The 16,851-nt window shown below is 43.5% G+C and overlaps 1 protein-coding gene across 2 annotated transcripts in view; it reads left to right on the forward strand.

Moving 5' to 3' along the window:
• The window catches only part of CNNM4 (cyclin and CBS domain divalent metal cation transport mediator 4), a 349,407-nt gene that overhangs the window by 303,300 nt on the left and 29,256 nt on the right, over window positions 1-16,851 (forward strand). For both annotated transcript variants that reach the window (XM_085634536.1, XM_085634537.1), the window contains one exon: window positions 1,329-1,510. In XM_085634536.1, the coding sequence (XP_085490662.1) occupies window positions 1,329-1,510 (182 nt within the window). The remainder of the gene's footprint in view (window positions 1-1,328; window positions 1,511-16,851) is intronic.

Below are 16,851 nucleotides of genomic sequence, written 5' to 3' on the forward strand. Positions count from 1 at the left end.
CCTAAAGTAAGGATGATACTGAATTTGAGGTGACAAGACACATTAGAATTGTCAAGAGTGCACATGGGTGGATTACCTCCGGTACAGCAGAAAGGCCGGCCATGATTAAACAAAGAATCGAAGGGACAGTAACATCATGTGAAGAGGCAAAAGAAAACTACACATTAGAAGGTTACTGTAGGTCACCTTAAGTAAATTGTCCTTGTTGATGTGCTCAGGTTTGCAAGGGATACTTGAAATTCCCAGCCACTTTGCTATCCTGTTCCCTGTTTACTATGTTAGTCCCTGGAAGAACACAATCTTCTGGATTTAACAGGGCATCTGGACAGGCAGGTTTGTATCTGCTGCACCTTTGGAATTTTAGTTGGCTTTCTCAGGGCATTTGGTTACCTTGTGGTTCATGAGTTACACACTTATATTCACACTTGCCTTTTGTTCCTAGCTATGATATTGCATCACATTGATGTGAAAAGTGTGTATTTATTTGAGCCATACTGTGGAACACTCTTCTATTGTGCCACAAAAGAGGGTTATATGCCCCTGCATGTTGTTGCTCCGTAGAATAGGAGGGCATCTCACGACTGGTGATTTTTTTTTTAAACTCTTATGCTAAGAGACAAATGTGCCTTGCACACAAGACTTGGTGAGTGGTTGAAGTTTGCATGCTAGAGTTATGGGAGTAAAATGTGTCTGTAAAACTTTGTTTCCATTTAGAAGTATGTGTGTCCACCCACATTTGCAAGGTCAGTGTTTCTCCTAATTTTGTCTCTTATGCTTGCTAAATCGTCTCAGTTTGGTCCCTGTACCCTGTGTATTCCCTTTTGCTTCCCCAGTGACTTTGTCATTATTTTATTGCTCTTCTCTCACACCCACTCCCTATTTACCAGTTCTGTCCCTGTCTTAATTTGCTGCACCATGTTTTTCCTGCAACGGGCACCATCCACACATGTATTTCCATTTAGACAGTATGTATGTGTAGAAACTCATTTTCTGTCGATAATGTATGTCCAGTTTGAGTTTGTTTTTTCTCCCAAGACTACTGCAGTCTGTGTGTCCTCTTTGTGCCTGTTTTCTGTCAGTCAAGTGAATCTCAGCCTGTGTTTATTGGCTCTGTTCATGAAGGACTCTGAGTCCTGTTTTATGGTTCTCCCACTTCCTTTTGTGACCTGTAGTGCGGATGTACCTATCTGCAATAATTGTGTCTAGTTGTTCACCACCACTTCTGTGTATTTCTGGTTCTGTCTCGCTCATGACTCTCTTCAACCTATCTGGCTGCATGCATGTGTTCTGTGTGTGCCTGCAGTGACTGTCTTAATCTCTCTTACCAGAGCTCCGGTCTCCTTCTCACATGACTGCTCTGAACCGCTCGGCATCTCTGAGTACCCACGAGCGCTCTGACTCCATCTCATCAACTGTCAGTACCAGCAACAACCCGCACAGTTGCTCCACAGGTCAGCAGTACATCTCAGACTTCAGCGTACGGGCACTGACGGATGTGCAGCTTATCAAGGTGAGCCTTCCTCCCCCACAACCCCAGACATATTTCTTTCAGCAGCTGCATATGTGTGAATGGACATGTGTAACACATTGTAGCCACCATGCCTTAATGTGCTTGTACTGACAGTTCTGCATGGTGTGAGACTCCCCGCTCTATTTCTTTACCACTTGCTGCTTCACGGGCTGTGTCGAGTATAATGCTTGGCAAAATAAGTCCCACCTCATCTCCCCCTGCCATCCCTCCCCCAAAGCCTACAGGATCTGACAGACTTGCTGCTTGTCAGGGTGATACAACATTCTTCCTTTGCTCCATACTGCTCCTGTTGGAACTCCTCCAGCAAGCAGCTCGTTAAAGAGAGGCTCCCCACCCTGCCCTTTACTGGCCTATGCACCCTTAGATGAAACATTCTGTTCTTCAAGATTGGATCCCTATAGTATCCATTTTAAATATCTGTAGTTGCATTGGTATAATTGTCCTCAAGTTTTACTAAGAGCCCATTTAGCCAGGCCTTAATTGACTTGAAGGTGCAGTAAAAGTGTGTGTTATTTTTTTTTGTATGACAGGCCTTGGACCCAGTGGTGACAGGTGAATTTTCAAAGTGTGGGCATGAATGCCTGCCTTAAAATGGACACTGCGAGTGAAGTTTGACTTCTTTAATGGGTTTGGGAGATAAAGCGTGTTGCAAATATAAACGTTCTAATTGGGCAGTAATTAAGTATTCTAAAAATTTAGTGGTGTCAGGCAAGCCTTTCCCTCTCCAGGTTGATAAATGGTGGCAAAAACAATGGCCACAATTTCATAAAAATTTAGCTAACTCACTGTCTGTACTGCATGCTGTTGACACCAAAGCACAATGACTCCTACAGGCTCCCATAACAATGCTGCTGGAAAAGTACAAAGTACGTACAGGATCAGAGAGCAGACACATTGCACCAGTTTTGCTTGCTTAAGACAAACTGGTGTAATCTGTCTGAAAATATACAGAACTTTTTATCAATAGCCAGGATGAAATGCCTCCACTCAAGATGTAGTAATGGGTCCTCTAGTACCAACCATGGAAAATCAGGCAAAGAAAAGCTACATGAAATCTACTTGACTCAGTCCTTGAATAGCGAATTAAAATCTACTTTTGAGTTGCTTTCAGTTTGTCCGAAACATCAATTTGCCGGTTTCTGAAAATAGACTATTTTCATGTTAGATAAATAGGCATAATTTCCCCATAAACTTGTCATTTCATGAAAGAAACATTATTTTAGTACTGAAAGAGCAGTTATACATTTTTGTTATTACATATTTGTTGTCTAAGCTTCAGCTTGAAATTTTGACCAAACACTTGCACATACCACAGACACATATGAGCTTATTCCACTGTTGATGCCCATTTATCATTATAATCCTCAATAACCAGTGATGTCCATCGCTTTCAAGGAATTTTGCCACTTTTGTGTCTGGGATAGCCAAGATTATGTCAAGAGTGGGAATTATTGTGCGAGTGGCAACATTATAATATGGATGTGTCAAGAACGCTTACAGTGTTAAGTATAAGGCACTAATATAGAGAGTGGGCCTGCACACCTCGTTTATACTAATTTATTCAAGCTGTGAAGATTATTCATACAATCTTCTGACTATTTTTGGCGTGCCTTCACGTTACGGGATGTAGCCCTGCGTCCCTGACAGATAAGACATTGTGAAAACAAGGCCGTTGAAAACCCCAACCTACGTGAAGCACAGCTAAAGACAAGAAATGTCTTTACAAATGTAAACACACTTAAATTATGTGAATCAAAAACTGTTTGTGTGTTATTTAATAAACTCAATTTAACACAAATTCACTTTACAACTTAACACTAAATGAATGTTACTCTCATGAGTTCAAACAGTATTTATGTTGATCATAAACATTGTACACTGATGTGACATAAGCCAACAAAAATCAATATATTGCCTATTTACAAAATCAAAAAATCAATCCCAATGCATTTCGGGTCAATGCTAAACCCTTCATCAGGGGATATGTGGTGAACAATGATAATCAGCGGTTGTATCTTGATGTCCTCCTTCCAGAGCTACAACAGAAATCGGAATGAATATTCAATGAGAAACTGATTGAACATGATGACAAAACACTAATAGGATTTGCACTCGGGGAAGTTCATGGGTTAAAGAAAAAATTAGTAAGAGACCATTCACAGGGCTCAACCAGAAACTATAACCTCTGTGAATCCTTATGCCGTGTGGAACATTATGTTAAGAGATGTGTACAGAATTTAGATGGGTCTCCTTCAACCGTGTTCTCAAGTGAATGTATACGTACAAAACTACATCAGTAGCTTACCCCAACTTGATCTCGCTTGGCTGCAAATGTCTGAAAAACTCGTGAGACTAAAATGACAAAAATCACCTATTGTTTAGATTATGACCGCGGCGTCATCATAGAGTAAAAGCATGCCCAACAATGTGAGTTGCCACTGATCTTACCCGTCAAAGTCCACAGAGTTCCTAAACAGCCACTCAGTAGTTTAAACGAACTGGTCCGTCGGTGCTCTGTAACGCATAACAGAAAACCGCCCATCATCTTCACCCAAAGGCCGTACAACATGATTGAAAGATTGCGAGTACCGAAAGAACCTCCGAAACTCACCGTGTCCGATAGACCAAAGCAGACTTCCGTATTACACAACACGCCCGTAGAGTACGTGAAGTACGCTCATGACGTAATGCGACGTTGCTTCTCTTTTTTAAACAGCCGAACTCATCAAAATGGAAAACAGACTAAAATGTTGATATCCAACCTGAACTTTCTAAATAATATCTAATCAATAAAAACTGTAACGTGGTGCCTGAGAAATATCTGTATCCTCTAGTTAACAAAAAGCGATTCACCGCAATCAATGTATGTGAATGAACATCTACCTCTTTGCAAATGGATGATCTGTGTAGGAAAGTTGATGTGAATGCAACGACATGTCTCCTGTTTTATAATGATGTATGCCATAAAAAAAAACATCCGAGGTTATTCTCTTGATTCTTGTCAGTTGGGAAACAGGCAGGTGTTTCTTCAGAGAATGTGGATGTGCGCTTGTGTACACTTTCTATACACTGCTGTTTCTAGACCTGAAGTAGACTTGTGAATCTCAATATCCAAAAAGTTAATCTTCTCCGATTGAATATCATGTGTAAATTGTATTCTTGGGTTACAGAGATTCAATTCTGCAATGCATTCTTCCAATAGATTTTTTGAACCCTTCCATACTACCAGTATATCATCGATATACCGTCGGAGAGGCAGATGCTCTCTTAAACATATTTATATTGCAATATTGCATTTTTTATTAGATTTGTTTTGAGGATTATCACTGTTTTCACACACAGCATCACAGATGGCTTGCCAGTTATGAATCATTGTATAGGCTTTAGTAATACGGAGTTACTCTTCTGAATAACGCGTGTTGCATTTCGTCATGCGTGTGTTAGTACTTTCAGTTTACCTGGTTTTTTTTTATGGCATACATCATTATAAAACAGGAGACATGTCGTTGCATTCACATCAACTTTCCTACACTGATCATCCATTTGCAAAGAGGTAGATGTTCATTCACATACATTGATTGCGGTGAATCGCTTTTTGTTAACTAGAGGATACATATATTTCTCTGGCACCATGTTACAGTTTTTGTTGATTAGATATCATTTAGCGATGTGGAGCAATTCTTTTGAATATCTCTAATTGTACTCTCGTGTGCGAGTTGGGTTTACATAAAGTTCAGGTTGGATATCAATGTTTTAGTCTGTTTTCCATTTTGATGAGTTCGGCTGTTTAAAAAGAGAAGCAACGTCGGATTACGTCATGAGCGTACTTCACGTACTCTATGGGCGTGTTGTGTAATACGGAAGTCTGCTTTGGTCTCTCGGACACAGTGAGTTTCGGAGGTTCTTTCGGTACTCGCAATCTTTCAATCATGTAGTACGGCCTTTGGGTGAAGTTGATGGGCGGTTTTCTGTTATGAATTACAGAACACCGACGGACCAGTTCGTTTAAACTACTGAGTGGCTGTTTAGGAACTCTGTGGACTTTGACGGGTAAGATCAGTGGCAACTCACATTGTTGGGCATGCTTTTACTCTATGATGACGCCGCGGTCATAATCTAAACAATAGGTGGTTTTTGTCATTTTAGTCTCACGAGTTTTTCAGACATTTGCATCCAAGCGAGATCAAGTTGGGGTAAGCTACTGATGTAGTTTTGTACGTATACATTCACTTGAGAACACGGTTGAAGGAGACACATCTAAATTCTGTACACATCTCTTAACATAATGTTCCACACAGCATAAGGATTCACAGAGGTTATAGTTTCTGTTTGAGCCCGGTGAATGGTCTCTTACTCATTTTTTCTTTAACCCATTAACTTCCCCGAGTGCAAATCCTATTAGTGTTTTGTCATCATGTTAAATCAGTTTCTCATTGAATATTCATTCCGATTTCTGTTGTAGCTCTGGACGGAGGACATCAAGATACAACCACTGATTATCATTGTTCACCACATATCCCCTGATGAAGGGTTTAGCATTAACCCGAAATGCATTGGGATTGATTTTTTGATTTTGTAATTAGGCAATATATTGATTTTTGTTGGCCTATGTCACATCAGTGTACAATGCATATGATCAACATAAATACTGTTTGAACTCATGAGAGTAACATTCATTTAGTGTTAAGTTGTATAGTGAATTTGTGTTAAATTGAGTTTATTAAATAACACACAAACAGTTTTTGATTCACATAATTAAAGTGTGTTTACATTTGTAGAGACATTTCTTGTCTTTAGCTGTGCTTCACGTAAGTATAAGGCACTGCCATATTGGGACTAATAAAGAGTTTGCCTGGAATGGCCACAGTATATCAAACAAACCAATATTACATCAGTAATATCCAGGATGTCGCCAAGTGCTGTCATAGTCCATGGGACCGGACACTGTGCTTGAGTCCTGCCTGCTTACAGCTGTCATCAGGTAGCCAGTCAGTCCACATTTCCTCTTGCCAAACAAATGAAATCAGTGGCTCATTCGGGAGCTGAGGTGCGGGGTGGATAAAGGACACTCAGAAACAGCCACCAGTTTAGATATGCAGCCAGTCGTACTTTTAATGTTGAAACTGATTTTATTTTATTGAATCGTTAGTTGAGTTCACTTCACTATCTTCTGAAAGAAGCGGGATATTTTCAAACACCCAAGAACATGTACCTATGTGTGTGCTCTCACTGAATATTAATTTTATGTACTTTAGAGCTGAGATAATAAAAAACGGAAACCTATTAAACCGGCCACTTATGGTTATCCGGAGTTATATGAATAGTGGATTTTATTTAACCTGTTTCGAAGAGACGTGGCGCATTTCGATCCTATTTGTCTTGGAAAAAAATATATATAATATATAATATAGATGTGATCAAGATAGTGTTTCACTGTCGAAATGCGTAATGCTGGGCACTTGCTGTCGAAGAAACTGCTGACATCTATGCAACAAACCGCACTGAAGCTAGAAAAAAACACGTTGTGGTCCGTACCTGTCTGTTGGGGGAACTCGGGCAAAACATATATATATATATATATATATATATAGATAGATAGAGAGATAGAGATAGAGATAGAGATAGATAGATATAGAGATAGATAGATAGATAGATAGATAGATATAGAGATAGATAGATAGAGATAGATATAGATATAGATAGATAGATAGATAGATAGATAGATAGATAGATAGAGAGATAGAGATAGATAGATATAGATATAGATATAGATAGAGATAGAGATAGAGATAGAGATAGAGATATAGATATAGATATAGATATAGATAGACATATAGATATACATAGATAGAGATAGAGATATAGATAGAGATAGAGATATAGATAGAGATAGAGATATATATAGATATAGATAGATAGATATAGATAGAGATATAGATAGAGATATAGATATATATATATATATATATATATATATATATATAGATATATATATTTTAACTTTATTTCAATTCCTCTGAAAAGTGGTCTCATACCCCTGATCCTATAAATTGATAATCTGGCTTATGTAACCCACAGTTTGTGGATGCAGCACATACTCCAAAAGAGGGACTACCTCACCAAATCTCTGCTGTTTCATTGGCCAGTCGGATTGAAGCGGAAATGAAGTTTCAGGTCAACCAAGGCGGCATCCGTTGCTTTCTCCAGGAATGTATCACGCTGAAACAGGGTTTATTTGGACTATCCCACACACATTTTACTAATACTGATTTCAAGGGTTTGTCCTAGAGCAATACTATGTTTAGCTACAAAGTTCTGCTTAACATGTTTGCTTAGATTTATAGTTCCATTTTCATTTACTTTGGATTATGCCTTCATAACAGCGAATTAGAAAGAGCCATTACCTAATAGATGGCAAAAGTTACCTTTTTTGTGACTTTGTTACTCTTAGTCCCAAGGCTCGTTCCCATTATCTATGCCCTGCCACTAACCCCACAGCCAAAAAAATAAACTTTTGGCTCAGTTTTTCTAGAAGAAATAGGTAGATTTTTCACAGTCTGGTGGGCAATAAAATCTGGATTTTATTAAGGACATGGAGGCTAAAATGATGCAAAACTCATATATTGCCCGTTCACAGCAGCAACAGTTGAAAGAATGCAGAACTTTAAAACATTATATAAGGTATAAAATCCAGCAGCGTGCAGTCCTCTGCCCTGCCATTCCATGCTTCTGCTTTCCTGAGCCATCACAACAGCTCCTTCCTTGACTCCTGATCTAAAGACAACATTTGGGAGCACGAGTGATTTGCCTGTAAGCATTTCGTTTTGAGTCTTTGGAGGGCCCGGTTGTACAAGGGGCGTGGGAATATTGCCTGAATCGTAGAGGAGAATAGGCTGAGAATCCTTGCCAAAACCCTTAGGGGTATTTCTGTTTCTCCTGTACCTTTCTTAACTTCCTGCGTAGTTTTCTTGGTTTTTCCCTGGGTAGCTTCAGCTCCGCCCAGCCCTTGTTTACCACAAAGCCTAGAAACTGTGTCTCCTGACTAAGGACCAGGCAGGACTTTTTTTGGTTTATTACAAAGCCTAGGGGTTCCAGTAGATGGATAGTCATTTATGTATGATAACCTCCATGAACTGACCCATAATTAAAATATCGTCCAGGTAAATAATTAGTCTCACTTCCCGTGCCTGCAGCCAGGCTGCTACCCGGCGAAGCACTTTGGTAAAGCACCAAGGTGCTGTGGGGAGGCCGAACGGCAGACTGCAAAACTGCCAAAGCATACCCTTCCAGGTAAACTGAAGGAATTTTTTGATGAGGCAGGCCAAATCTGAATTTTCAAATGCGCATCCTTGAGATCTAGTCTCGTTAACCAATGCTCCTTTCTCAGGACATCCCTTATTAGATAAATCCACTCCATTTTTAAGTGGTGATAGACCACTCATTGAATTCCTTCAAGTTTATAACTAGTCTCATACACTTGTCTGTCTTCTCGACCAGGAAAATATTGCTGACAAAACCTAGCCCGGGGTGCAAGGCCTCTCGAATAGGCTCTTTAGCAAGTGATTTCTCTACCTCATGTGTTACCAGTCTTGATTCTTCCTCTGAGACTCTTACTTCCCAAGATGCCTTCACCTGAACTGGGGGGTTCTATAAACTTGAGTTTGTATCCCTTGACAATGTCCAGGACCCAGGGATCATGAGTCCCCAACCTCCGATGCCCACAAAATTGGGCCAACCTGACTCCCACCTTTATTGGGGTTTGTGAAGGGTCTTGCGAAATTCTTACCTGCGTAAAAACCTCTCTGCCTCCGATCTCCTCTGGAGGACCTGCCACGGAACCTTTGTCTCTGGGGGTAGAAGTCCTGGTGGGAACCACAGCTCATCTGGGTGAACCTGCTGTCGTACCCCAAGAGGGGTCTGGATGAAACCTGACCTCAGCTGAGGAACTGACCCCTCGCTCTCGCGGCCCTACCTAAAACCTTTTCCTGTAAAACCCTCTTGATCTTTTTCTGCGATTTATTTTGAATGGAGCTTAAAACCCCTACATATCCTTAATAATCTCATTCCAAAGAGGGGACCCTTCCGTGCTCGCCAGTTCGATCAGCTTGGGATCGATTTTGAGGAGGATGTTCTTCCTTCTCTCATTGGAGAAAGCAGTGTCCGCATTACTCAAGAGACCGATGGCCCTTTGGGCCCACAGGTGCTGCTTCTTGGGATCGACTTATGTCTCGTTGAGATAGGCTACCTCGGCCAGCTCAAACATCTTGGTCAGAGGACCAGTAACATCGAACAGTTGATCATGGCAGGACTTCAAGCCCTTGTTAAGCCCCTTCCTTGGAATCTTGCCACTTTTGCTAATAAATGCCACCACCTTGGCAGCCAGATTTGGGATCATCGCAACCTTGTCAGGAAGGGAAGGTCGGGTACTCAGATCTCAGATGAGATCTTACCTCTTTGGGGATCTCCCTTCTGAGCCAGATGGCAATATACTCAGCAACGAGCTGAGACAGTGCCCATTCAGGAGATATGGGGTGCTTAATTAAGAGGGGGTCGAACATAGCCTCCCCCAAAGGGTCAATAATGCCAATCTCAGGGACTTAAATGCCACCTCTGATGTTACCTTCCTCCTAACCTCAATGTCGTCGTGGTTGGAGTCAAAATCAGAAGAATAAGAGAGGTCAATCTTGTCCTCAAAAGCCTCATCGCTGTCGATGCAAATGGGAACATCCAAGCCTTTCTCCTGCCCATCCGTAATACCCAAGGCACTGATCTCGTCACCGCCACTTTCACGTGATAAATCCTCCCTGATAGACTTGGACTTTTTTGCTTTTTTAGCCTGGCTGTCACCTAAAGCCCTCTTTCTTTGGGTCTTAGCTACCCATCCTGAGCCTTCAGGCTGCTCAGCGCCCTTTAAAATCTTACCCTTCCTAGAAAAAGCCTCCAACTTCCTATTGATGGTATCATCTAGCGACCCCATCATTATCTTTAGGGTCCTGTTAACCATTTCCTGTAGTCTACCCTCTATCCTGTCACGCAACTGCTCCTCAGACATGCTGCCAGTGCAAGGTATGCAAGGAAGCACAATTAGACAAAGGGCTAACGAGCAGGGTGGAAAAACTAAGGTCAAATAAAGTAACTATGGTTGGGTAATGAAAAAGGATGAGGCAGCAGCTTGGAGAAAAAACAGTTGGGCCAAAGAAATGGACTACAACTGCCAAAATTCTAACCAGCATCAGTACCAACTTGCCAATGCATTAAAATAGGCGCCCCCATTGTCTTCACTACAGTGGCCCAATCTGTTAAAATGGTGGACGACGTGCACGTCTTGTTTATCGTCAACCACCACGGTTTTCCTGTTCTGTCCTCTTTCTGTCGGTGCTTCCGCAAATGTGTGCCGCACCAGTAAATGTCAGGAAGTGTGGGGGCTGCTTAAATAAATACAATGCCGCTCTGGGCCCCCAAGAACAGAGGGAGAGATTCGACCGAAGCAGCAGAGGGCAGCCGGATCACACAGAGAAGCTGTGCAAAGGCCACTGCAGGACCTGCGTGTCATCGTGGCCACACAACAGTGGACCGCCGCTTTTGAACGGATGAAACGGAACTGCAGACAGAAGTAAATAAGATGGTGCGCCAGTAAGGCCCTCGAGGACCGAAAATACTTCAAAGACGCCCTCATCCGATAACTCCACTTCTTGAAGAACACCAAGAAGACAGCCCTAGCCACCTGCATCAAGGACCGCTCCAACAACAGCAAGGAACTTTTCAATGTAGTCCAGGAGTTCACAAGCCATCCGGCAACCGAACAACATCAAAACCTATCAAGCTCTCTCAGACACCCTCTCAGACTTTTCTTCACAACAAAATCAACACCAGCAACCAAGACTTCATACCCCAACACCCGCAGAGGACAGCATCAACCGCATCACGCAGACCGACGCACACTCACATCAGCTCACCTCGTGGAACCCCCTCACCAGGAAGGAAATGCCCTCCATCATGAGATCCAGCCACTCGAGAGCCCCAGCAGACCCTGGCCACACCACACATTCAACCTCGGCAGTCAACTCATCAGCAAAGAACTTAACAAGGTTCTCAACTGCTCAATAACCACAGCCCACTTGAAACATACCGACGTAAAGCCACTGCTGAAGAAGCCATCTGTGGACCCAGGAGAGCCCAAAAACTACCGAACCATCTCCCTATCCATATCCCTGCTCCCCTTTCCCAGCCAAGATTATTGAGAAAGCCATTAACATCCAGCTCACTAGACATCTGGAGAACCACAACCTCCCAATCCGGCTTCAGAGCAAACCACTGTACTGAGACAGCCCTAGTCACAGCCACAGACAACATCAGAATGCTGCTAGACCAGGGAGAAATGGCAGCCCTCCTTCTCGACTTCTCAGCAGCTTTTGACACCATATCCCACCACACACTTATCAACATGACTACACCAGATCAGAATCCAAGGAGCAGCCCTCAAGTGAATCGCATCCTACTTCACAGGAAGAATGCAGAAGGTCTTGCTTCCTCCCTTCTCCTCGCTCCCTAAGAACATCAGCTATGGTGTACCTCAAGGCTCAGCCCTCAGCCCTCCCCACTTCAACGTATACATGGCACCCCTGGCCAACATCCTCAGGGGCCATGGACTCAGCATCTCCTATGCTAACGACACCAAACTCATCCTCTCCTTGACCAACAACCTAACGACCACCAAGGACAAGTTCCAAAGATGCATGAAAAACATGGCTGCCTGGATGAACTACAACTGTCTCAAACTCAACGCTGACAAGACAGAAGTACTCCTCTTCAGGAAAGGCTAGGATACCCTCTGGAACAACGAATGGTGGCCTCCTGAGCTGGTCCCAAACCCACCGACCACGCCCTCTACCTTAGCATCATCCTTGACTGCCTGCTACCCATGAAGAAGCAGGTTAGCGCTGTCTCCTCTGCTTGCTTGCTCACCCTCCAAATGCTAAGGAAGGCCTTGAGATGGCTCCCACCCGACACCAGGTGAACAGTCACAAAAGCCCTCGCCACCAGGAGACAAGACTATGGAAACTCCCTCTAGGAATTACCACCCAACTCCTGACGAAACTCCAGACTATCCAGAAAACAGCAGCCAGACTCATCTTAGACCTCTCCAAACGGACGCACATCACCTCTCACCTCAAGAAACTCCACTGGCTAGCAGTCGCAAAGAACTGCCAATTCAAGCTGCTCACCCAAGCTTACAAGGCACTACACAATGAAGGACCAGCGTACCTCAACAATCAATTGTATTTCCACCAACCAACCAGGAAACTCCGTTCTGAATTCCTCTCCCTAGCAGCCTCCCAAAGCATCCGTCAGACAAATAGTGGAGGCCACTCCTTCTCCTACCTGGCAGCCGAGGCCTGGAACAACCTACCCCTGCACCTCAGAGTCTTAACCTCTCTCCAGCAGTTCAGGGAGGACCTCAAGACCTGGATTTTCAACCAATAGAGGCACAAGCAACATGATCTCTCAGCATCTCAAGACCCTTACAGGTGATGCAGCTGCACTCTACAAATCCTGATTGACTGCTGAACAACTGTCGAAACACCAGGGCAAGTAACCCCTGAAAATGAAGCACTGGCAGGCTCTAAAGCTATGCTAGTGAAGAAGATTGCGACAGATCCTAACGAGATATCATTAGAATGTCAAAGTAGAACAAATAATACAATTATAACAACAGGAGCACACAGCAGGTTATGCCAAATTATACACTAACAGGCAACACATAATAAGGTGAAATAAGCATAAATGAGCCTAATACAGTGTCTCCTTCGCAGGGTTGGCAAATGGGGGATAGTAGTCTACATCATAAAGTTTACTCAAGAAAGTAAAACGGGGATGTATCTTGTGAGAAGCATCAACAAAGAAGGAAAATAGCTGGGCGTTGCTGGACTTTTGTACCTTATTAGAATGTTTTAAAGTTCTGAATTCTTTCAATTGTTGCTGCTGTGAGCGTGCAATAAAGGAGTATTGCATAATGTTAGCCTCTTTGTCTCTTTTGACATAAAATCGCCATGGCATGCTCACACAGAAAGCGAGGCCTGCGCAAAGGGCGCCCAATGCTCTGAATTATCAGCATTTGAAGTAGTTTCGTTCCCACCACTAGATAGCAAGGAAAGCAGATAGTCGGTAATGGGAAAGAGCCTTAGGACTACGAGTAAGAAAGTCACCAAAAAGGCAAATTAATTATTTTCCCCTCATCTTCAGTTTAAGTTCCAGGTACTTCATTAGGGCTCCCACTTCTTCCCCTCCACAACCACTCTGCAGCACAATCTTCCTCTTCACAATGAAGATAGAGATGTGAGGATAGTCCGATAGCAACCTTATGTAGGAGCATAACTGGTTAACGAAGGATGTCTGCTTTAACTCTATGCAGTACATCTCTTACTATCTCCCACCAGAGTGATGCTCTGCTTCTTGCATTAATGGCATCACTAAATCTTTTATAGTATGTGTCACAGCAATGATACAACCCTCAATCTGACCTACGATCAATGTGCCAGGATACCAAACGTGAGTACCAGATAAAAACACATACCTATCTACCAGGGCAGCTGAAAGGGCAATTCGTAAAGAGAAATCGGGATTCTTTGAAAACATGGATATTGTAAAAAGCCTTTTCTTCTGACAAAGACTTGATTCTGTGACTCAAAAGTAAAACCTAAGATCCGAGGATCTGAAATTAAAGTTTCCGCTTGAAGTGATTTTGAACATTAAATGTCATCAAGTATGATGCACTAGGTTTTATGGACAATCCCCTTGTAGGATAGATTTCTCAAACTGTGTATGTGGAGTTTTTATCCTGCAGTTCTATATGCTCACCAGTTAGTATCTTGATTAAATCCTAAATTCAAAATGCAGTCATTTCCAGCAAAATGGCACCACCATCTGTCATTTTGGCACAAAAAACAACTATCATATCTTCACGAAGATAAGATTTAGTTTTTTTTTTCTTCGTCTGAGGCATTACGTTTTCTACAGTTAAAAATCATATACTGAAGTGGCTACTTTAAAGCAAACTAAATGCTCTAAGTAGGATCCAATAAGTAATGTAGGATGTAATAGGTGTATTTCTTCAAATAGTATGCATTCAGCAATGCCGCTAGCATTGTGGTAGATGTAGAACTTGCATTTTTCTTTTCTTTTTCAAAACGTAATGTTCGAGGCCTATGAGCTGCAGATCACACACTGAGCATAGATCGCCATCTGGTGTTGGGCCCGGATGTGTGCACTTGTTTTTGTCTTCGAAAAGTCTTTGGAAGTCACGGGATAGGTGACTCCTCCTTTGGATGATAGTGCGCATGGACATCGGCTCCATCCTCAGATTGTTTTTTTCCGTCATCGGGCTCAGCTGTGTTTATCGCGCTCCAGCTCGGTACTGTTACCACTTTCGATGCGCAATCCTTCACCCTTTTCTACGGTATTGTTTTCGATCGCAATCCCCGATCCTCGCGCATCTGACCAACTTCGAAGTCCTCGATTCCGGTCGTCGACTAAGGCCTTCCATCTGGCTCATGGAAAGGACTCCATTCAAGAAGTGTCCTCAATGTTGGTCGAAATTCCCACACACAGATCTGCATGAGGTGTGTAACCTCTGCCTTTCACTGGAGCACGAGGCCAGAGGACTGTCCAGCTTGTGCCTCTTTCCGCTCCAAAAAGACCATTCGGGATCGTCGAGCTCGAAGAACAATGGATAGCTCGTCAACTTCCATTCCCAACGACATCTTCCAAGAGGGCGTCGATGTACCAGAACAGGAGCGGATCAAAGAAGGCCTCATCAGCGCCTCCGAAGCAGACTCCGACATCGAAGACATCACTCCTGGGCAATGGGTCGCAAGTACTGCCGTCGCCCCCCCACCCCCACCGAAAAAGGCTTCGATCACACCTTCACCTTCGGGCCCAGGATCAAACCGAGAAAGTTCTTCTCACGTCCCGCCTCTGGGCCCGGCCAAGAAGCCAACAACAAAGCCTTCAGGCCTCTCGGGATCGAGTCAGCCTGCCGTCGGTACTGAAACTCAGACCCCGGCACCGAAAAAGAAGACACCGTCCTCCTCCTCGGTGCCCACTACTGCCTCCGCATCTATGCACTCGGCACCCAAACCTACCAGTGCCAATCCCTCGACTCTGAAAAGACCATCGGAACTGACCAAAAAGCCACTACAGAAGACTACGGACTCTCAAACTTCTGAGCCGAAAAAGCATTCGGAACCGAAAAAACAACCGGTTCCGCAGACCCCTACAGACACCTCAAGTTTCCAAGCCCAAAGAGCACAAAACCGGTCTACAGTCAGTGCCGCGCAAGCATTCGGAACCGAAAAAATCGGCACCGAAGGACATACCTCCCACAGAAGAGCTTTTTAAACCGGATCCCACCCAAAAGACTCTTCTTAAAGATCCAAAGACCAGTCAACTGATTCTGAGTAATAAAGAGACCACTGTAATCGCCTACACCGGCTCCAGCACCTAAAAAGAGGGACATTGCGACATCTCTCAGGATCCCTTCACCGCCTCCTCCACCACACCACTCTCCTACACCATCTCCTCCACCACTGGACGATGATGACACTTCTGATGACACAGGGGAGGGTGCAGATGAAGAGCCACTAGGGGATCCTAGTCCACCTCATACCCCAGACCCATGGGACGATTACAATACACCAGATGTCCCTAACGTGCCACAGGACGACATCTATCCCTCTAGACCTTCCCCTCCAGAGGATACCATGGGCTTCAACCAGCTCGTTCACAGAGCTGCACAGTACCACTGGGTTGACTTACACACAGGCCCAGTGGATGAAGATTTTTTAAAGGATACTTTTGATATCTCACAAAAGACCACCTCCATTCTACCCATGCTGAAAGGCGTAATTAAACATGCACCTGACGTGTTTAAAGACCCTGTTAGGACTACGGTTATCAACCCAAGGATAGAAAAGAAATATAAAGCCGCCCTAGCAGACCCAGTGTATAGTAAAGGCCACATTCCGTTGGATTCATTAGTAGTCTCCAACGCCAGGAAAAGGGCTAACTCTCAAACGTCAGGGGATGCTCCACCTCCCGACAGAGTCCAAACTCTTGGACGCTTCCTGTAAACGCACAGCGTCTCAAGCAGCTAACATATGGCGTATCGCCAACACTCAAGCCTTGTTAGCTAGGTATGATAGGGCGAACTACGACCAGCTACAGACCCTATTGCAACACCTGCCTGACAAATATAGAAACAGGGCTAACGACCTCATACAAGAGGGTAAGCTCATCACTAACACCTCCATTCGCTGCGCTCT

Source organism: Triturus cristatus, chromosome 11 (assembly GCF_964204655.1).
Source record: "Triturus cristatus chromosome 11, aTriCri1.1, whole genome shotgun sequence".
In the NCBI taxonomy this organism is placed as follows: Eukaryota; Metazoa; Chordata; class Amphibia; order Caudata; family Salamandridae; genus Triturus; species Triturus cristatus.